Raw genomic sequence first — 23,981 nt, 5'->3', positions numbered from 1 at the left:
ATGCCAACTATATGTGGAGATTCCAGGAACTACGGTATACCTGGAACTTTTGCAATAAAGCCTTTTCTCTATCATTTGGTTGCCACCATTCCATGAGACACATAGATCAGGTCATCTTGGAAAAGAAATCCACAAATATCTGTTTAGGGAATATCTGTTTAGGGAAGCTTTTAATGTTTAATAAATTATTGTATTTTAATATTTCTGTTGGAAGCCACCCAGAATGGCTGGGGAAACCCAGCCAGATGGGAAGGGTATAAATAAATTATCATCATCATTATCATTATCTGCCTCACCTGACATAGATCATTATCGCAAGGACTCTAGGAGAACCAGCCCTGTGTGAGATGGTGACTGAAACTTTAATCCTTTAACAGCATGAAGCTATTTATTTAAGGCAAAGTACAGAATAAACACTATGCAAATACACAATAAACACTGATGCATATATTATGGTTAAAATGCTATTTTAAAACATCCAGAATATGTCATATAAGCTTTATTAAAATTGGTCTGTTTTCAAAAGAGGTATGCATTCAGATACAATTGTTAGTAGCATTTAGTACAAAATAAATTGAAGGCAAAATAAGTTACACAAAAACTTCTTTCCTGAATGTCTACAGAGCCCAGATGGCCGGGTAGAAGTCAAAGGGCAACATGGAAGATCATCACTGCACATTAAAGATGTGAAGTTGTCAGATTCGGGAAGATATGACTGTGAAGCTGCAAGTAGAATTGGAGGGCACCAAAAGAGCATGTATCTTGATATTGAATGTAAGTTCTACTTTCTCTTTCCTAAATTGTATTATGGAAGGAAAATGGGAATACACTCTTTAAAATAATTCTGATTGAAAATTCTAATTTGCCTTTAATTATTTGAGTTTAAAAAACAGAAAGTTTCCTTGTGACATAGAAAAGTTTTCATAACACTCCAGTGTACTGCATCACTGCATTCAGTATAATGTTTTTCTCTTGTGAAATAAAGTCCAATAGATAATTGGACAAATATATTGGATCCAAAATCAACCTTATCAGAGTTCCACGTATGGTTAAGGAAAGAGAGCAGCAATTAGCCATAGTCTCCAAATGTCACGACTATGCCAGGACTGCCATGAAAACCAATAAGCCGTCATGGTTTCTTCCTGTGCCATGGGCTGTCCCAATTTTAAAAGAGCTGTAGGCAAAATTGCTACTAGCTTGCAGCTCTTTAAGAGTATCTTGGCTCCTGAAGTCGTCACCTTTCTCTCCTATATAAACTACAGAGAGAAATGTTCTTAACTGTCTAGTTCACTTTGCACAGTTACCTGTCCACCCTCTCAGTAATTCACACTGCCAGGGTCTCCTTGGCAAGAGGAGCATTGGGCAAGGCCCCAGAGCAAAACAGTCGCCTCAGAGCCAATGGGTGAGCAGCTGCCTTTGCATGGCTTTGCAAAGTTAGATAGTGATTTGTTTTTCTTTCTCTTTCTCTCTCCCAAACCCAGCCTTGTCTACTTGGGATTAAGCCCCATTGAGGTCACTGGGATTAGCTTTCATAGCCAGAGAGGAGCCAGGCTGGCTACAGAGAAGAGACATACACAGGGGCATGTTTTTTGGGGGATGGGGCAGAGAAAGAGACTCTGAGGGTGAGAGGCATTGGCTACATTTCTGGAGCTGAGCACCAAGATGAGGATGCCCACCTGCAGGCTGGGCACTTGACAGGTACTGGGCAAAGCAGACATGAGGCCTTCTCTGCTTCTCCTTTGGCAGTTTGCCATACACAGTTCAGCTCCTTAAAAGCTGCCCGGGAAGCTGGAGTTTTGTGGGGTCTTTAAAAGGCTGGAAGCTACATAAATTCCGTTGGGCTGGTGTGTGTTTAAGCTTTTCATTCAATCCCTTTTGAATTTGCAAATAAATGTGTTAGGCTTTTAAAGCGCTATGCAAGCCTTTGAGCATGAGGGTGCTGTAACTCGGGAGCTTGTGTGTACCTGAGGTGTAGCCGTGTTGCACGTTAATCTCCTTTTAGCATGTGTGTATGTGTGCCGTCATCATGTATATACGGTATATGCAAAGGTAACCTTGGGCATATAGACTGACACCCCACCCCCAGCAGAGTTAATGTCTCCATAACTGATAAATGATTTGCAAAAAAATTAGCAGGTCAGAACCCACATTTTGAGTATTATTCCTTGGAAGCCCATGGGATGTAAATTTACACTTATAACAGTCTAAAACAGGTATCCCCAAACTGTGGCTCTCCAGATGTTTTGGCCTACAACTCCCATGATGCCTAGCTAACAGGACCAGTGGTCAGGGATGATGGGAATTGTAGTCCAAAACATCTGGAGGGCCGAAGTTTGGGGATGCCTGGTCTAAAAGGGTTGTGAATCCCTTTGTATCCTTTCACTGACTGGAATGCTACAGTATGTGTGTAAGATTTTGAACTTGAGAACACTTGTATTTGAACTTGGTGGAACTTACAGTATGAACCCACTGGGATAACTCGGCCACCCTTGCCTTTTTTCTTATATTCCATTGGCAGTGCACATATGTAGGGGGTACAGGGGAAGATACTGAGGTAGAATAGAATGTCCTTATTTTAATCTAAGAAATGTTGGAGGGTTAGCTGTATTATCATTTCAAGTACTGGTGTATGCCCCCACCTCCAAGCAGTGAAATAATTATTTTCCATTGGATTACTTGGACTGTAGTCCTATGAACACTTATCTGTGACTAGAATTAAGTTCCATTCACTTCTGTGGTCCTTACTTCTCAGTAGAATTGTGTTGTAAGAGACTTAGATTACTGTTTGCATTTTAAACACCTAGGTTGGCAGCACTGGACTTACATACTTAGTTTTCTTGGGATTCCTAAGGGCTGTGGTTTTGAATTTGGAATTGCCCAGGCAGGCACATTATGTGACCCATGAGAGCAGCAAAATAACCATACTGTACAATAGTGATAGGATAAAATCAGGCCAAAACTTTATTGACAACAGCAGGCAGGACAAGGGTTGGCATGGCATTGGGTCAGGATTAATTCATCATTCCACAAGCCCCAAATTGATGGAATGGATCCGCTGGGTTTGGATTGCTCAAAACCTGTACGCCAGGAGTCAACCTGTTGGCCAGGTTCTAATGCAAAGATAGGTGGGTAGGAAGCTCTCAAAGCAAAATGGCTGTGAGAACCAGAGAAAGCAGCCTTATATGGGCTTTCACCTCCCGTCTTCAGCAAGGGCTCATGGGACAGCTTTTTCTCATGACCCCATCACACAGAGAAGATACTGGGCAAAACCTTGCCCAGTATTTTGCTGCAATCTATGGACTACAGTGCCACCAGGCAAAGGCGTGCCATGCTTATTGGGCATGGAACGGGGCTTAATCAAAGAGCTTTAAACCAACATTTAACTGGTTAATGCTTTTCTTGGACTTTTACGGAAGTGACTTTGCATTTGCACTAAATTTATAATATTAATAATCCCTCACTATACATTTCAGTGGGATGTGTATTTGGATGCTCACACTGTTTGTCTCCTTGTAAAGAAAATAAAAAAATTCCTTCAGTAGCACCTTAAAGACCAACTAAGTTTTTATTTTGGTATGAGCTTTCGTGTGCATGCACACTTCTTCAGATACAGTGAAATAGAAGTCCCCAGGCACTTATGTAGAGAAGGGGTGGGGAGGGGTGGGGATGGGGAGGGGAGATCACTCAGAAGGGTGGTGGAAGTGGGTGATTGACTGATTGATAGCTGTTGATGACCGAAAACGACTGCAAATGGTTTTGCATGAAAAAGCAAGGGTTGAGATGGCTGAAGATCGCTTATCATGTATAATGAGATAAGAATCCGATATCTCTGTTCAAACCAGGTCCCTCCATTGTTTTGAGCTTGGTGATAAGTTGTAATTCAGCAACTTCTCTTTCCAGTCTATTTCTGAAATTCTTTTGTAGTAAGACAGCTACTTTGAGATCTTGTATAGAATGTCCTGGGAGATTGAAGTGTTCTCCTACTGGTTTTTCTGTCTTCTGGTTCCTGATGTCAGATTTATGTCCATTTATCCTTTGGCGTAGGGTTTGGCCTGTTTGTCCAATATAGAGAGCTGAAGGGCACTGTTGGCATTTGATGGCATACACAATGTTAGAAGATGAGCAATTAAATAGTCCTGAGATGGTATGTTGGATGTTGTTGGGGCCAGTAATGATGTTGTCCGGGTGTATGTGGCAGCAAAGTTGGCATCTGGGTTTATTGCAGGCTCTGGTACCAGTGTCAATCAGTCAATCACCCACTTCCACCACCCTTCTGAGTGATCTCCCCTCCCCATCCCCACCCCTCCCCACCCCTTCTCTACATAAGTGCCTGGGGACTTCTATTTCACTGTATCTGAAGAAGTGTGCATGCACACGAAAGCTCATACCAAAATAAAAACTTAGTTGGTCTTTAAGGTGCTACTGAAGGAATTTTTTTATTTTACTTCGACCCAGACCAACACGGCTACCTACCTACATCCTTGTAAAGAGTTTCACACATTTTCAAGAAGGGGTACCAAAAATCACGTGAAAGACCTGAAGGTTTGTTTACAATGAAGCAGTCCTTGCACAAAGCCCAACATGTTTTCATAAAATAGTGTCACATAATAACCAGCAATATTTTTGTTTTCATACTGTATTCTGCAAACATTTGTTTTCTAATATTATTTTATTGATGGTAAACAAAACGAACAAAGTACTATTGAACCATAGTTTCATAATTCCCTAAGTAGTTTTAATAGGGTGCTTCAGTAGTGACAATATTGGGCTTGAAAAGTAATTCTATCTACCAATCTCCCCACTCCCACCCGATAATGTATTTCAGGTCTTTCCTTTCCTTTGAAATGTTCATAATTTGGTTCTTCCCCATCCACCCACAATTGTTTCCTGTACTATGATATTTGAGTTCCCACATACTTCAGCTTTCTAAGTTTTACTAAGTAGCTGCTTATCTTTAATACAAATTGCTCTTTCATCTGTTCTGATAACTGGGATGATATAGGTTAACCAATATGTGTGTGACAGATCGGGTTAGACAGCATTCATACTAATGTTTAATTCTAGGTGTTAGTATAGAACAGAGTCTGCATATTGGAAAGCTAAATACAAGTGCAACTTTGTGTGCATGAGGATTCCAGGATCAAGTTGTTTGGACTTATTATCAATAATAATTTTCCTGCAATTTTCTTGGCCTGAAGCATGAAATAACTTGTTTTAGTTCTCAACTTTTGGCTTTTTTATTTAGTGAACTCAGGAAATCACCTCTGTATCTGAACTAATCTCTCTACAATTTGGTATAATGCAAACTTATTTTAGTGACACCCACATTACCTATGACAAATCCACATAGTACAAAATCTGTCATGATATAGCCAAAGATCAAGTACTTTAAAGTCTTCTAGATTTCAGTAGGACCAAAAAGTGCTGTAAATTATCTTGATTGTGCTCAGAGAGTTCAGAAGCTGTTTTCTTTAACTTCACAGAAATATTGAATAGTTTTGTATACAGCAATTTTCTTCATAGAAAATTTCTTTTTCAAAAGAAAAACAAAAGCAACCCATTTAAGAGCTGATCTGTTTGTCAGCAATTTTTCTTACTTTTCTTTATCTTTATCTCATAATAAGCATCTTTAACTCCACTCATTTTAAAACTTTAAGCTCATTTTTAAAACCTACTTTTTATATTGTCTTGAAATTGGTTTGGTATTACTTATAAACAACTTCAAAAAAGTAATATTTAAAGATGGCATGCTGGGGTTTAAACTGAAAAATGGATTTGGCATTTACTCCTTTGGAACTGATTTTTCTGTCAGCATGTGAACTTTATTGCAGTGATATATCTTAATTATGTCAGTGAGCAAATAAACTACTTAAGTAGGAGCCACCAAAAAGCATATAAAAGCAGTTATGACATACATTGACCTTTGAGGCAGAAATGAAGGTCCTGAAATACAATGATTTCCCCCCCCCCCTCCGCGATGCCAGGGACCTCAGAGCTCGAGGTCCCTGCGTCCTCTCGCCGGCGCTGCAGACCGGAAGCCTCTGGACCGGAAGCCTCTTGGATGTTTTTTTAAAAAAATACCCAATGAACTAAATTGAAGATAAACTTGTATGGAAAAGCAAAGAACATAGTGAAAAATAAAGAATGCTTGAAGATATGGGCAATTGGCGAGGGAAATCCTTGCAACTTCAAACTATTAATGTGTTGTAGTTGTGGTGGCACAGGCAATGCCTTGTATTATTAATATATTCAGATTCCAAAACTTTAGCCTGAAGGCGTGTGCTTTCCAATGTTTTCTTAACATTAGCAAAAACCATTGTCATATGGGAGCTTATTCTAGATTCTGAGCTTCTGTTGAGAAGATCTTGCTTTGCTGTCCTGATCTTTTAAGCTGATATAACTAAAAGTAGGACCCTCACCTTTGATTTGACATCCCTGCTCATATATGTAGGAATGCTGTCTGAGCTATGTTATTCAAAGATTGTTAAGCCTTTAAAAGTGGGCCTGGGAAATAGCCAGCAGCTGCTACAATTTTTGCAATACTGTTTGAATCCATAGCTGCCAAGTTATCCCCTTTTTTAAGGGAAATTCCCTTATGCTGAATAGGCTTCCTCGTGAGAAAAGGGAAAACTTGGCAGCTATGTTTGAATCTGTTTCCATCTTTGAAAGGTGTAGCTCTGTGAAGCTTCTCAGGTGACATCCAACTTATTTCCTAGCTTATTTCTTATATACTGTACTGTATTTGACTATTGAAGCCATTAAAAAAAATATTGCATGATAAAGTGAAATCCCTATCATAGAAGAGGGAGTTTATAATATATAGTTGATAAATGGTCCACCTGGCTGTGGGCATGTTTTTCCTTTTCCTGTAGCAATGCCAAGTCAATGAGCATCCCCACCCTTTTTGTGCACATGATCTGACAGGGCAAGAAAGAGAAAGGAAAAGCCATTCCCCCTTCAGTGTCTGAATTCTTTGCTAACAACATTCTGTTTTGTCTAAATTTTGTTCTGTGTTTTTCTTCTCCACCTTAACACAGTTTCTCAATGGTTGGTTTAAAAGGTATCCTTGCTGTGTTTATCCATATATTAATTCATAGATTACTGTGATGTAAATGCACTTCAGCTAGTTTTGCATTTACATGCTCCCCACTTGCTTGTACTTGTGCAGCTGTGAAGAGGAGTTTGAAAGCTTTTGCTTCTGTCCCCCCAACTACAACTTGCTGTGATAAACTGTGATAAAAAAATTTAAAAAATCATTGCAGTAGCACCTTAGAGACCAACTAAGTTTGTCATTGGTATGAGCTTTCGTGTGCATGCACACTTCTTCATATACACTGAAACAGAAGTCACCAGACTCTTATGTATAGTCAGAGGGTGGAGAGGGGTATTACTCAGAAGGGTGGTGGGAAGGGGTGATTGGCTGATAGGAGTGGTAAACCTGTTGATGACTGTTAACGGCTGCAATTGGTCTTGCAGGAAAAGGCAAGGGGTGAGATGGCTAAAGGTAGCTTTATCATGTATAATGAGATAAGAATCCAATGTCTTTATTCAGACCAGGTCTCTACATGGTTTTAAGCTTGGTAATGAGTTGCAATTCAGCAACTTCTCTTTCCAGTCTGTTTCTGAAATTTTTCTGTAATAAGATGGCTACTTTGAGATCTTTTATAGAATGTCCTGGGAGATGGAAGTGTTCTCCTACTGATTTCTCTGTCTTGTGATTCATGATGTCAGATTTATGTCCATTTATCCTTTGGCGTAGGGTTTGGCCTGTTTGTCCAATATAGAGAGATGAAGGGCACTGTCGGCATTTGATGGCATACACAATATTAGAAAATGAGCAATTAAATAGTCCTGTGATTGTATGTTTGATGCTGTTGGGGCCAGTAATGGTGTTGTCCGGGTGTATGTGGCAGCAAAGACCCAAAAAAGAAAATAACAGAACACCACTAGTAATCACATACAGCTCCCGTTAAAACAGTACAGCGCATCATCAGAGATCTACAACCTCTCCTAGACAATGACAGTTCTCTTTCTCAAGCTCTGGGAGGAAGACCTTTCATTGCCTACAGACAGCCACCCAATCTTAAACAACTCCTCACCCACAATAATACCACCACCAGACTTAACATGGACACTGGTACCAGAGCCTGCAATAAACCCAGATACCAACTTTGCTGCCACATACACCCGGACAACACCATTACTGGCCCCAACAACATCAAACATACCATCTCAGGACTGGTGACTTCTGTTTCAGTGTATCTGAAGAAGTGTGCATGCTCATGAAAGCTCATACCAATGACAAACTTAGTTGGTCTCTAAGGTGCTACTGGAAGGATTTTTTTTATTTTTTTGTTTCGACTATGTCAGACCAACACGGCTACCTACCTGTGATCAAAAAACTGTTTGAAACAACCCACCTTGATCAGTTTGCCTGTTCAGATAGCACAAGAGGTGGTTATGCAAAAATCCCACTTGTAATCATGTTGTAAGAGGATATGACATGAGGAACATGCATACCCAAGGCTCACAGTGGTGCATTAATGTCACAATTATAGTTTGTATGATGTCTGAATGCAGCCTGATACTCAGTTTGGAGTCCTTATTGAAAAAGCTTGAGAAACATTGGTTAGATTAGGAATGACTGCAGTTGTTATGCTACCTCATACACTCAGTAAGATTCCCCAAACAGAGACATAATATTCTAGATTTAGAGAAACCTTGTTGAATATTCAGGAAAACTGCTCCAAAATTATTATTTTTTGAATTTGCTTGTGGGCAACTTTACAATTTTCACAGAATATTTCATTTTAAAAACATTGGGTTGGATTCAGACTTTCCTGCTAATGGTGAATGGGGAAGTTGATGTTTGCTGATTCCACATCTTCCTGCAGACCCAATTGCCACTTCCCACATTCTCGCAGAGGGTTAGAAACCCTCCAGAACAGTATGAAAGGTGGCACACGGAGCTGCATGTAGATGGGAGCAACACTGGAAGAAAAGCTAAGAATTAAAAAGCATTTGGGCTGTTAATCCCTTTGGTAAACCAAAAAGGGAGTGGGGAGAAAAAGTTGAGGGAGAGTGATGGTGTAAAAGATACACATTTATTGAGAAGATCTAATGATAACATTCAACGCCCCAGAATAAGGATCCTGACAAGATTTAGCCTTAAATCCCAAGGTGCTCGTTGTCTTGTTGGATAGCAGAGTTGCAGAAGCCTGTTGGAGGCCTTTGGTTCTAAAAAAATCACGAACACTCAAAGGTCATTAGCAAATAGAACTTTTACCAATGATTTTTGGCTTAGTTGCAAAAACAAAACAAAAACCAACTTCAAGAATAAATATACAGAAACTCAGAGGATATGTAGAGAAAAGAAGAAAAGTAAAGTGAAAGAATGAGCAGGCAGTTCACTGAGCTCAGATCTATCTTTCTGGCTCAGAGAACACATAGAGAACAGAGTAACATGACATCTGCTGCTGTCTCAGCAGAAATGAACAGTTACAGACACACTAGAATAAACCAGTATTTTCCAGTACTGGGCAGTTGCTGCCTTCAAAGATTGCCATGAGAGATCCCACAGAGAATAACGATCTCTCTGAAGTGAAAAGGCTCCTTAGGTCTCTGAAGATCATAGGAACGCATAAAAAAATGTATTCAATGGATGGAAGGAGACTTATAGAAGTGAAGCTTGGATCCAACACATAATATGTTTAGGAAACAAGGCAGCATCACTTTCAATATTATAATGAAGATGGCAAACATGTACGTATTTGCTACATGCATTAGCACTGAAGCTACAGGGAATTCTTCATCAATTTAGAGAGTTGGGATCTGCTGAGGTGTGTTTACTTTCTAAGAAATCTCACCATCTGTATCAATGAAAAAGAGTCTTGTGGCACCTTAAAAACAAGCAGATTTGTTATGACATATCCTTATGCTTCACTAAATCTGTTAGTCTTTAAGGTGCCACAGGACTGTTGTTTTTACTGCAACAAACTAATACAATTGTCCCATTATAATTTGTCTGTCTAAGTTAATTATTGCATTGGTTCTGTGCAATGCCATTGTGAAAATGTTTACATACAAACATAAAATAAAAATCTTAAGAAACTGGTCTAAAAATGCATGATGTTTATTAAATAAACACTGTAATCTTAAAATGTATTCAAATTCTTGGAAGACTTCTTCCACCTCATAAAAGTTTAACAGTATGCAAAAGGCTTAAACTGACTGTTTGCAGAGCAAAATCTATTGCTTTCAAGGGTTCCATAGGGGAATGGCTGTAGCTCAGAAACAGACCACCTGCTTTGCATGCAGAAGGTGTCAGGTTCGATCCCTAACATCTCCAAGCAAGACTGGGGTATGTATAGAGCAGGCATAGGCAAACTCGGCCATCCAGATGTTTTGGGACTACAACTCCCATCATCCCTAGCTAACAGGACTAGTGGTCAGGGATGATGGGAGTTGTAGTCCCATAACATCTGGACGGCCAAGTTTGCCTATGCCTGGTATAGAGGTTTTAATTCTGAAGAATTTCTGCCATCACTGTAGACATACTGAGTTACTGAGATGTATCAAAGGTTGTACTTGTTTTAAGACAGCTTCCTATGTTTCTAAATTAATAAGAAGTCATGAGAAAACAGAGCTTGCTCCTTGTGGAGCCTCACTCAGCATACACGTTCCTGAGTGCTGTTATGTGGCAGTCAGCTGTACCATGAATGGATCTCTTCTGTGAACAGCTTCTTTCATTTTTAGTTTCCTTTTTATTATTGTAGTAAGCTTCCTGGAGAACTTGGTTCCAGGGCATGATATTAATACTTAAATAAATAATAAAAAAATAATTCTTCTGTGAGAGGGCTATGCATATGAATAGGGATCATGAGCAGGACCAGAATTCATAGATTAGATGCAAAAGGAATTGAAGCATGCATAATAGGGTTCTACTATTTGGGGTAGAAACCAATTATTTTATGCTAAAGAAAGCACTTTTGATCTAATGGGTGTGCCTGCTAAAGGAAAAGGAAGAGGGACATTTTTGACTATTTGCCTATCTTCCTTGCATCTCCCCATGCCATTGTTCCGAAAGTGGGGGTATGTCACAACTCTGTAACCAGTTTTCAAGGGAGCACTGGGGGAAACTGGGGGAGGGGGAGGAATGGTTTTTTAAAAATTCTTACCTTAGCATGGGCACCTGTTGGATCAAAAGGGGAAGGGTAATTGGCTTGTTTTGTTCTTGTATTGATTATGCATTTTCTGCTTTAGCTTGTGTTTTTATGCTGTCGACCACCTAAATTATATTTATTTATTTACCAGATTTGGTATGTCTCATCTTTCCTGACAGTTCAGTGATAAGTTACAAAAGCACAACTAGAAAACCAGATAAAATTTCTGACTTAAAATGTTTGAAATGCTAAACACAAGCATCAGCGGCGGATACACATATTCAAAACAGTTGCATAGTAAAACAATCCAATAGAACCAGTTATTCAAATGGAATAGCAAATTAGAAGGTCGGAGGTGAAAGGTTCCCCCCCCCCAAAAAAAAGGTCTTTTACATTGAGCCAAAAAAACTAGCTGCTTGTGAGTAAAAGGTGAACATTGCATAAATAAGCCACACGGTTCTACTCCCACCCACCCCATTGGAGAAGGGAAATACACTAAATTTTGAAAGCCTTTGGCCATCTGTTTAACAAGCACATTTATACCTGGCCATCATAGCTCCCTAGGCACATATGCTGAATCAGGTAAATTTCCATATCTAATTTTGGATACAACTCTGAACATACACTAGGGTTGGATCTAAGAAATCATTAATTGAATTACCTGCTGGATGTGACAAGTGATATATTATCCAGTATTCTCCTAACAGTTTCTAAGGCATTAAACATAATGGAAATATTCAAATGTATGGAGACAGTTTCCAGCCAAGGGTTTGCTGCTCTGCATAATTTCTGTATTGATTTTATGCAAAGCCACTTCTCATCGTTTTAATAATGGCCTGAGAGGGTTTTCCCCTCCTCTGAAAGGAATGGGGAGAATTACATTTTATATTTAGCAGTATTGAACACTTTCCTCAAATCCTTGTAGCTTCTTTAACCCTCCTTCATTAGAAAACCTGACTGGACCATTCTAGCACTGGGGTCAAATGTGCCTGAATTTGGGGTATTGTTTATAGTAATAAATTAGGACGCTGTTGTAGGTCTAGTTCTGTGTAAATGAACAGGGCCCCCAGGTGGATTGCAATTCCATTTTCATTCCATTTCTATCTAGAAGTCTGTTTCCAGAAGGTGGTGCTATGGGACTACTGTTCAACCCAGTATGCTATGTAGCCCCACAGTGTTCCATCTTTTTCCATGTGCATCTTGACATCTACCTGAGGCCATCGAGTGACATCACCCACAGGTTTAATGTTTGGTGTCATCGGTATGCTTTACACCTGAGTCAGATGTTGACGTGAACATATTAGGTCTGTAATAAAGTAGATGGAGATGGGGAACACAATTGAAATAACAGGGAGGTACAGTTGATGGGCAGTTTGTTGTCCAATGAGCGTTTAACCTGTTCTACATAATGTTGCCACAATTTTGGGGTGCTTCTTGATCCAGCTTTGTCACTGCAAGCATGCTTCCATAGCTCAGAACATCTTTTGATGGTGCATTAGCTATGACTCTACTTGGCTAGAAATAGCGAGCCTCATTCATCCATGTGGTGGTAACCCCCAAATTAGACTATTTCAATGTGTTGTATGTGGAGCTACATTTGTCAGGAAACTGTTAGCTAGTTAGTTAGCTACTCATCGGCTAACTAGACCTGAATGGTGGGGTCATACCTTACTGGTGCTGTTGCACTGGCTCCGGGTTCATTTTTGGTCTCAAAATGCTGTTGTTTACTTTTAAAGTCCTAAATAGTTTCTGACCTGGGTATCTGTAAAGATGCTTCTAACACAGCCTGAGGTCCAGAGTTCCTGCTGTCTCATAAAGCAGGTGGAAATGGGAATAGGGTCTTGTCAATGGCTGAGCCTTGTTTATGGGGTGCTCATCTGCAGGGAACTATGTTGTCTTTCTGGAACAAAGACCTTTCTATTTTTCTATATGACTTGTATAAGCCACCCAGTGGTATAAATTTATTAAATAGAGAATTAGTGCTTTCTTTATTATATATTAAACGCTCTAAGTTTCATGTTGCTATATGGCCTTCATCAAGTATGCATGCAGAATATCTGAGAATTCACAGAGGTTTGAACAGTATACAGTATGCCATTATTTCAGCTTAACATCAGCAAAGCAAAACACCTGGGCAGAAAATTTGTCAAAAAATACATACCGTAAAACAATATCCTGATCCACTTTGCATTACTGAGAGCTTCATAAGTTTGCTAAATATAAGGAACTGTTACTGCAGAAACTACCCACTTTATGTAGGCATGCTATCCCAATTGAATGATGAAATGTTCCAATATTTGATTACCAGTTAGCCAGAAAGCCATGATCTGGTTTACAGTGGAAAAGTTTCCACTGCAGTTTTACTTTCTCAACTACCCCCTCCAGACATAGCTGCCAAGTTATCCCTTTTTTACAGGGATTTTCCCTTATGCTGAATAGGCTTCCTCGCGAGAAAAGTGAAAACTTGGCAGCTATGCCCTCCAGAACTGCTTACACAGTTCTGTTTTGCATTTCCAAGAATTAAGTGGCTGGGTTTAATTGTTCCCCATTGCACCTTTTACTTCTTAGCTCAATATCTCTGCCTGATTCCACCCAAGTGCCAAAATTATTAAACAAATAGGCAGGAAAGCCTTATAGACTTTCAGAGAGATTTATTCCTGATTACTCTGAAGATGCTAAACTCTTAGAAATGAAAGGTGCTTGGTGGTTCTGTGCCTTGAAAATTATAACTCAAGTTATAATTTATTATGATTCTATCAAATACTATATATGTTCTTGATATGGGCCTAATTTACCAGTAGCATAGCACACACTTTCTCCCAGTTGAACTTATTGGCTTCACTTTGAATTACGGGTCATATCAGATACCATTGACAGCACTGCAATTTAACTGTCATAATAGTACTTCATGTGTCAAAGTCAAAGTAATTCATTTTGCTGCCAAGCTTGGTGCTTCCAGTAAACTGTGTTCTATCATATAGGCTGTTGATTCAATGATTTCTTGGGCATCATTTTTTTTTGTTTTAATCCTTTTTAAATGAATCCACCTGATTTGGATGGATCTTATCTCATTGCACATGGTTTGCAAACCCATTCATCTTAAGTCACTATTTTAAAGTTTTATTTTCAATTTTCAATTTGTGGTGGCCATCCAGAGGAAGATGGGGAGCTGTGAGCATTCTTGTAGAACCCCTTCCTTGATTTGGCCCAGCTCCTCAGTATGGTCCAGTAGCATGCTCCTTCCCTCTGGGCCCAATTCTAACAGTTTCCCTCCTTACTCTCATTGATCCTTGCATGATCAGAAGGGTGAACAGCCTGCAGCATCAAAGGTCAGTGAGTGCCTAATGATGTTGTCCCTGGCATTGACATTCTTCTGTAGCTTCTTCAATGCATCTTCTGTAGCCTCTGCTTATGAATGCCACATATGGTCACTCTAACTGAATCCATTTGAGGTATTATGCAGCAGCCACATACAAATCTGATCATGTTCCTGTAATCAAGGGAAGGTGAAGTGAAGGCATGATATGACAGTGAGATGTTTCAGTTGAAATTTTTTAGCAGTGGTGAAGTAGCTAGTTGTTTGTTTTCAGTGTTGATGAGAATAGCTTAGGTACATTTTTTTCCACCCTAAAACTGTACTTAATGAGGAAAAAGGGGGATTTTATCCTATCTTGTTTGCTATGTGCCATGTGTAGCTCACACCATGTAGCTATGTGAGAATTAAGTTTAAATCAGATTTTAGGTTGTTGGCTTTTTTAAAAAAAATAATTTCTAAAAAATAATTTTAATAGCTACTTGCCATTGAGTATTAACACAATTCTGAAGGAAATCAGCCCCGAGTGCTCACTGGAAGGATAGATCCTGAAGCGGAGGCTCCAATACTTTGGCCACCTCATGAAAAGAGAAGACTCCCTGGAAAAGACCCTGGTGTTGGGAAAGATGGAGGTCACTAAGAGAAGAGGACGGCAGAGGACGAGATGATTGGACAATGTTCTCAATGAAGCTATGAACATGAGTTTGACCAAAATGCAGGAGGCAGTGGAAGGCAGAAGTGCCTGGCGTGCTATGGTCCATGGGGTCACAAAGAGTCGGACACAACTAAACGACTAAACAACAACAACAACAAATTAACACAAGCAATGCTAAAAATGCAGTCAAGCATGTTCACTAAGCCATGATTTCCTTTAACCATGATTTGTTCAACAAACAACTAATCTTCTCACAAATAGACAAACAAACTATAGCTTGTTTCTCCAAGTAGTCTGATTTGTTTTCCAGTTGATCTTGCATTGTGCTTCTATATAGTGTGTTGAGCATTTGGGGTAAGCTTAATTTTGTTTAATTTTGACTAATATGTAAATTTAATTTCTGTAATCAGTGCTCCACTCACACAATGTATTTAAAAGTGCGGTACAAAGCCAAACATTTTGTTCATGAGAACAAAATAGAATAGGAGGTGTGCTAATAATATTTCAGAAATTATTACAGAGTACTTCTTTATATATTACACACTGATATAACTGGTCATTGAAATCTCTATAGCATCTTGAGTAGTGTTGGGTTGACTGAAGAGAAAGTAAGAACACACTTTTACAATATGTCCCCCCTTTTTGCAGATGCCCCCGTCTTTGTTTCAAATCAAACAATATATTATTCCTGGGAAGGAAATCCCATCAATATAAGTTGTGATGTTCTGTCCAATCCATCAGCATCTATTCAATGGAGACAAGGAAAACTAGTTTTACCTGTAAGAAACTCAACTCATCTAAAGACACACAGTGCTGGAAGCAAACTGATACTAGAGGTAAGACCTCGAACCCACGTTAGCAACTTAAATACTGTTTTAAAAATCATAATATCTTTGCTTCTACAATTGTGTATCAAATATGACTAAGATTATTTTCTAATGAGGGATTCTTCACCCTCCCCTTTCACATTGTCATTTATTTGATATGGTTTGTTATTCTTTACTTGCATTCGTCTATTTTTCCCCAGTGTGACACACACACACACACACACACACACACACACACACACCGTATTTTTTCATCTATAAGATGCCCCCCATGTATAAGACGCCCACTATTTTTGCAGCAACAACCAATCACCAGTCCACCCTTGCCACTATCTGTTTAGAAGACGCCCCCGAATTTTTGACATTATTTTTTAGGAAAAAACCTAGTCTTATACACAGAAAAATATGGTATGCAATCCTATATACATTTATCCCAAGTTAGCACCAATGAACTCAAAAGGACTTCAGAATAAACAGGCATAGGATTGATCCTCTCCAAGTGCAGTTCCAATGTTATTGTAGCAGAGGACTGAGACAAGATTCAATATAGCCCTGTTTTCTCCCCTGTCTTGTGCATACCAGCAAGGTTTATGCAGCTGAGCCCCTAAACTTGGTGAAATTATGCTCTAGAGCAGGCACCCCCAAACTTCGGCCCTCCAGATGTTTTGGACTACAATTCCCATCATCCCTGACCACTGGTCCTGTTAGCTAGGGATCATTGGAGTTGTAGGCCACAACATCTGGAGGGTTGCAGTTTGGGGATGCCTGCTCTAGAGCAGTGTTTCTTTCCAACATTATTGCCCAGTATGGTATCCTCCAACTCCCATCAGTCCCAACAAGCATGGTCCATGGTGAGGGATAAGAGGAGTTGCAGTCCAACAGCATGCATAGGGCACAACATTGGCTACTTCAAATCAAAAGTAACTTGTACAGTGGACAGATGGACTACTGGGCCTCTTATTCCTTGCAGTTGGCCTGTGTACATGACAAGTAGGTGAAGGGAGATGGGACAGATTAGATTTTAGCAAATAAGCTATATGACATCTTTTACAACTAGACTCTGTGCTTGCTGGTTGCAGGATCAAGCCTCCAGAATGGAGGCTCTTTCTCAAACCTTGTACAGTATTGATGTTAATCACAGAATATAGGTACTGTAGGGTTTAAAGGAACCCCATGGGAAGTTTTTAATGTTTGATGGATTTCTATATTTTAATGTTTTGTTGGAAGCCACCCAGAGTGGCTGGGGGAACCCAGCCAGATGGGCAGGGTATAAATATTATTATTATTATTATTATTATTATTATTATTATTATTATTATTATTATCATCATCATCTAGTCCAACCCCCAGCAATGCAGGAATATCAACTAAAGCATCTATGACAGATGACCATCCAATGGCAGTGGATATTTATGCTTAACCATTTCCAGTTGCTAGATGGATATGTAACTAGATTCACTATTATTATTATTATTATTATTATTATTATTATTATTATTATTATTATTTCTCTGGGTGTGGGGGGGTAAAAACTAGATAATAAATTGCTTAAATATTTTTACATGCAGACTGATACATATTTGTATTTATCTATTTTTCCCCTCCCCTGTTGTGACCCTAAAGTTTTCTCCTACATCTGACAATGATTTTGGTCGGTACAACTGCACAGCCACCAATAGAATAGGAACACGATATCAAGAATATATATTGGCTTTAGCTGGTAAGTTAAAATATTTGTGTTTATATATATATATATTATTTCAACAAACTTTCTGTATGTAGATACTTATCCCAGCTTGTACTGAGTTTAATTTAGGCTATGTGCGCTTTTGTTTTAAAGTGTGTGTGCGGCATAAATTTGTGTTTTTTTAAAATTATTTTTATATTTGCATTTGCTTAAACTATTTTTTGTATATATATTTCCTATTGTAAACTGCTTCAGGGTAGTTCATGAGAAGCAATACTTTAATGAAAAATGGATAAAGAATGTTTAAGCCTACATAATGTGCAGAAGTGAAAATCTCAATATAGCTTATGAATAGTGGAAACATATAATTTTTGAACCATAACAACACTGGATCATATAATTGGCCCTAAAATCTGATTGGCGAAGTGTTTCTTGAGAGCATACAATGATTAAGCTGGAGACACTTGCCTGAATAAATGAAATTATTCAGCTTTTTTACCAGTGTGTTTGATTTAGAGACAGGCAGGGGAAAGAGAATGAGAGCAAGCCTGACAGGCCTCTGTGGGACGTGAAGAGGAAAAAGAGGGAATACCACTGAAGGCCTTCTTCTTTATCACTTATTTCAAATACTTATTTGTTTATTTTACTGCATATATGCCCTGCTCTTTTGGCAACGAGAAAGCAAAATGGTTAGCAACAATAGGCATAATTAAAATTTCTCTTCCCACCCTCAAAACCACCATTATGGCAATAACTACTACTGTCCAGGCTCCCACCCTTAAATATGCAAATAAGGGCTCTTACTTGTAAAAAAGAAAGACATATTTATTCAGGCAAATTATGGTAAAAGCTCAGCAGCAGACACAAGAGTTCAGGAGTTCAAGAGCAACACAAAAAGCTGAGAACTAGGTGGAAGCAGCAGAAATGTCTCAATAAGTTTCCACTCTCTGCGCACCAAGATGAGGTATGACATGCTCACTCATCTCACAGGACTGTTCAAATTGCAAATGTGTGCTACGACAGGGTGGGTGGGTCAGCTCCAGTCTCCAGATATGGCATCTGGTTCTAGGTGACATCCCTGTTCCCTTTTCCCAAGCAACAGAAGTTGGGGTGGAAAGGCAAGATTCCTGGTCTAACCATGTGTAATCATTATTGTACCATGTATATAAAACTTTACTGTGAAATGCCCTGCTGACAGGTTCCCAGCATTCAGGCTCCCCCTGTTTCTCTGCCTCCTCCTCCTCCTCCTCCTCCTCCTCCTCCTCCTCCTCCTCCGGGCCATCCTTCCTATTGGGCTGACTGGCGTGGTGTGCCAGGGTGCCCGTCCAGCAGGGGGTGCCTCAAGGAGGCACACAGAGCCGTCTGCACCTCCGCCTCCGCCTCGCCCGCTCCGCTCCTTTCCCGGTAGCGGTGGCTGAACTGAGGTGGCAGCAGCGGCAGCAGAGCTGCCTCTGTCAAGGGAAACGTGGACCACCTTCCGCCTACACCTCCTGCATGCAAATGAGGTGCCGCGGAGCATTCTGGGGCAGTGCTGTCTGTGCTCGCTGTGACTTGAAGGAGTGTGGGCGGAAGGTAGCTCAGGTACAGGTCTAGGTTTCCCTCGATGGAGGCAGCTTTGCTGCCACTGCTGCCATCTTGCTTCAGTCAAGCAGGCAGAGGTGGAGCACAGCTAGCAGCGTCCCTGCCTGTCGTGCCATGCCCTCTGGCTGCCCGCTGCGCCTGGCCCTGCCCGGCGGAGTGCGAGGGGTGGCGGAGGGATCATTACGCCATGGTGCCCCGTACACTTAAGACGGCCCTGATCCTCCTCCTCCTCCTCCTGCATCAGAGCCTGTCAACCCAAGCTCAGCATTTCACAGTAAAGTTTTATATACATGGTACAATAATGGTTACACATGCTTAGACCAGAAATTCTCAAACTGTAGTAAGTGAGGGCCCTTAACACTGCAATCCTAAGCAAGTTTACTCACCATCAGTAATTTAGTGGCCTCAGTGAGTCTTCACCTTAGTGTGAGTAGGATTGCATTGCAAACCACATTGATTTCTCACAAAATGTTAATGAAGGAAAAGGGCAAATGGTGCAGGATGAGTGAGATGCACAACCCACTATTGCAGTGGGTTTGTTGTTGTTTAGTCGTTTAGTCGTGGGTTTACATGCCTATAAAGAGATATTGTAGCCCACTTTTGATATACTATGACTTATTTTAGTCACATTTTACACCACAGCACATAAATCTAAGTGTCTTCTGGTGTAGACTAGGCATGACTGGAATGATAGTAATTTACACCTGTGAAGAATGTGGATCAAAGACACAAATCTCATTACAAAGCCAGATAGTTGCAAGGTGGTGATTATGTACGTAGCTTTCTCTCTGACTTCATTTGCTCTAATTGTTCTGCAATTCTTAAAGGTTGATTATGCTGGCTAAATGTCACTGTGCCTCCTTCATAAGCAATTAACATTTCTTTTATAAGTTTTATGAGGACAGCCCTTAATACATTCTTTAAAAGAGAAGTTTACAAGACAAAGAGTTGGGTTTTTTTTTTGCTGCAGAACATTTTTGTGTGAAGAAATAATGGGTTATGCAGCTCAATAAATTTACTGAAAACAAAGAAAAACTGTTTACTAAGCAAATATTTCACAAGCACTGCAGACCCCCAGAAATGTATATTTATACCTGTTAATATAACAGTTTTGTGTTAAGGGGAAGGATGGCAGTTTTAAGAATACATTAGCATCTTTCAGCCATGGCATGTAATTTGTTTAACATTTATTCTGTACTACAGCAATTCTTTGAAAATATATTAAGCCCTGTATTTGAAAACCCCTATTTTGTTAAGGCCACTATAAAGGCCAGTGAAGAAAAAAAATCGGCAACCTTATTTCACTTTTCTGATATACATTGTTAAGGATTATGATTTAATAAACCAGAATGCTGGAAAAAGTTTCAGGGGAAAATATATATATTTGGTACATTTTTTTCTATCCAGTTCAAATGAATAGCAACATTAAAAACAGCAAATAAAATAAATAACATAGACTTTGGTCACTTCTATCGTCCCTGGAAAGGCAGTTCAGTCTCCTTGCAGTGATTGGGGTAAGGAAAGAATCAACTGCTGTTACTTCTCCATCATCAGTTACCTAATGGCTGAGAAAACACAACAGGGTGTGTGTTGAAGAATGTTTTGAATCCTGTTTATCCAACATTCCTCCTCCCTCCCCAAGCTGGCTTAATTATTTTGTGCTCCCAATGGTAAGAAAAATCCACGGGGTGGAGAGCTACAGAAGGAAGAAGAAAAAGAAGGAGAATAAAGAGAATACAATAAGGAGGAGAAATAGAAGCCACCCTCCTGTCCTGGTAGCATGAGCCCAGCAGGGCTTTGGATTGCTCAGTCAGTCATCAAGCTCATCCTGCAATAAAAATGTTTTTATAAGCCATCTAAATGCAGAAGATAAGAAGTCCTTTCCCTGGCACACTTCAATCAGGTCTTAGCCGATAATGGTCCAGACAGCAGGCCGTCTGATTCTGATCTTGAGGCTTGGGTTGTTTCATGTGGGCAAAGCAAGTCATTTGTCCCAGGCTGTTTTGGACTCTAAAGGTTAATTAACAGCAAGGAAAACTGAGTCAGGAGGTGAATTGCTTGTTTTCTTTCACAATGCAGTTTAAGAATAACCTATTGCAAACAAACATCTGTAGCATCTGGTCACAAGAGGAGATGAATTTTACTACACCCTAATATTTGACTCTTTTATATGTGCCATATGTATAATATACCTTTTCTCATTCAGATTTGCATATAACCTTTGCATTTAACCTTTTCTTTAAAAACAAAACTGACAAGGCATCAGTGGCTCATATATAAGCTGGCACTTGATGCAAGAGAAGTCTGATGTGTGCAGAGCTTAGTTAGGTTGGAACCACTAACCATGTACAGATCCAGTTGAAATCAATTAGTCATCCACCCATATTTAGGATGGTTAGAGTTGACATGGAATTAGATGGGGAATTGCATTACATGGACAGGAAAATGCCAAAGTCATGTGAGCACAAACTTAACATGCTACCATAATCAGGCTGAAACCATGTAACTCTTTTATTGCTGTTATATTAGCTACAGAATATCATTTTATGTTTCTGCAATGTGGTTTTGACATTTTGAGACGGATCAGTACACATTTTATAATATGTTCTTCTCAAGATGCTGAAGACAGTATTATGTTTTTATTGATAAGGAATATAATTTCTAGTTACTTATCTCTTAACCTCCCTAGATGTGCCATCCAGTCCACATGGAGTAAAAATTATAGAGATCTCACAGACGGTTGCAAAAGTCTCTTTCAATAAACCAGATTCACATGGGGGCGTCCCAATCCATCATTATCAAGTGGATGTCAAAGAAGTCTCTTCGGAAACATGGAAAGTCGTTCTTTCCCATGGAGTTCAGAGTGAGTCTGCAAAGGAAAAACAGGGATAATTCATAATATGAATATAAAAGGAAAATACTTGTTAAATGCTCATTTCTGTCCATGGTACTATGTGGGAGAGCACATTCTCTAATGGGGAACCAACATGTTTTAAATAATGAACACAAATATAAAATATCTAATATCATATAAAAGGTAAAGGGACCCCTGACCATTAGGTCCAGTTGTGACCGACTCTGGGGTTGCAGCGTTATTGGCCAAGGGAGCCAGTGTACAGCTTCTGGGTCATGTGGCCAGCATGACAAAGCCACTTCTGGTGAACCAGAGCAGCACACGGAAATGCCATTTACCTTCTTACTTTGACGTGCTTTCGAACTGCTAGGTTGGCATATCATTTCATTTCATATCATATCATATACTCATCTTTAAATAGTTGTGGTAATTTTAGAGTGTATTAAAGTTTCAAAATGAAAGCAGTAAGTTTTACTATGCTGCCCTCAAGCAAGACATTCTTCATAGCAGGGTTGCTCCAGCCCCTTGACTATCAGTTGACTTTATCTCAAGCATTTTCAGATCTACAAAATCCTAAGGTGTGGTGACTAACACACATTATTCAAAATACAGCCACACTATTTTCAATTTCTTTCCTATCAGGATTTTCCTTTCACAGCTGCCACACACTAGGATGACATTTTCATTATGACCCCAATATATATTTTCTGGTTAGTCATTGCCAAGTCACACCCCATAAGAGTATATGTGATTTTTTTGGGGGGGGGGGGGAGGAATGCCACACTTAACTCTTGCATACACAAAGTTGCATTACCTGGACAGGAAAATGACAGAGGGAAAGTCAAGCGAACACAAATGCAAATGTCCTCTCTAAGTGGATATACATTTTTATGAAATTTTATATAAAGAAATATATCAAGCACACTTTAAAATTCATGAGCCAAGATAATTATTGGACCAGCTTTCCGATGGCATTTGTTTGTTTGTTTGTTTTATATTAAGTACTCTAAGAGCATAATTCTACATGTGGGAGTTTAATGGGGTTTATTACTGAGTAAATGGGTGCAAGATTACATGAGTAGATTATATATAAAATTGGTGGTGCTTTGGGGTATGTTTGTATGTTTAATACCGTATATAGTGGCTATACATATATAGGTAAGGTCCAGACAATCTGAAGGACTGTATTAGCCTGTCTGTGTTTTGAGATAGCTAAAGACATTGGAAGAATTATAATGCCTGAAATGTTTTTATTAGTGGCCACAAAAATTATTTAGGCAAAGCATGGGAAATTAATATCTCTACCTGCAAAGAAAAAAATGGCTGGGGAAATCCATTTATTAACATAATTAATGCTATAAATTAATGCAAGAATTTAAAACTTTTATAATTGCTGGATAGAAATTGGGCAATACTAGAAGTATAACATTGCATATAATATTTGTATAGTATGCATTATTTGATAACAGTGGCATATCTGTTACATACATTTTAAAATTCTTTTTGTTATTGAAAACATTTTTAATATTAAAAATAAAGGTAACTCTACATGCATAGTGGACACTTGCATAGACTCAGACTATAGGCTCACACCATATATTCAAGTAGTTTGGAGACAGTTCACTCGAATAGCATTTGAGGCTGTTCAGCGTAATAAGTTATTTATTACACAAGCCACAATGTATGTGTTTTATCAATATCTCAGTTTAGTGTGTCCCTCAGACATACTATTTTCTTATAACATGCTGTATTTGTGTGGTGCTACATTTTGACTTTATTTTATTACAATATAGGAACTTTAAATGGAATCTGGGAGATTGAGAATTAGTGGTGTCAGACATAATACACATATCCTAAAAGAACTAGTAAAATGAAGAAATTAACAATGTGATTTCTAATGGT

At 39.2% G+C, this 23,981-nt stretch overlaps 1 protein-coding gene across 3 annotated transcripts in view; it reads left to right on the top strand.

Moving 5' to 3' along the window:
- NCAM2 (neural cell adhesion molecule 2) overlaps positions 1-23,981 on the top strand; it is a 186,958-nt gene that overhangs the window by 117,879 nt on the left and 45,098 nt on the right. For all 3 annotated transcript variants that reach the window (XM_035116298.2, XM_035116300.2, XM_035116299.2), the window contains 4 exons: positions 624-774; positions 15,779-15,966; positions 17,581-17,677; positions 21,915-22,088. In XM_035116298.2, the coding sequence (XP_034972189.1) occupies positions 624-774; positions 15,779-15,966; positions 17,581-17,677; positions 21,915-22,088 (610 nt within the window). The remainder of the gene's footprint in view (positions 1-623; positions 775-15,778; positions 15,967-17,580; positions 17,678-21,914; positions 22,089-23,981) is intronic.

This window comes from Zootoca vivipara, chromosome 4 (genome assembly GCF_963506605.1).
Source record: "Zootoca vivipara chromosome 4, rZooViv1.1, whole genome shotgun sequence".
In the NCBI taxonomy this organism is placed as follows: Eukaryota; Metazoa; Chordata; class Lepidosauria; order Squamata; family Lacertidae; genus Zootoca; species Zootoca vivipara.
This window is presented reverse-complemented; position numbering and strand designations above follow the sequence as displayed.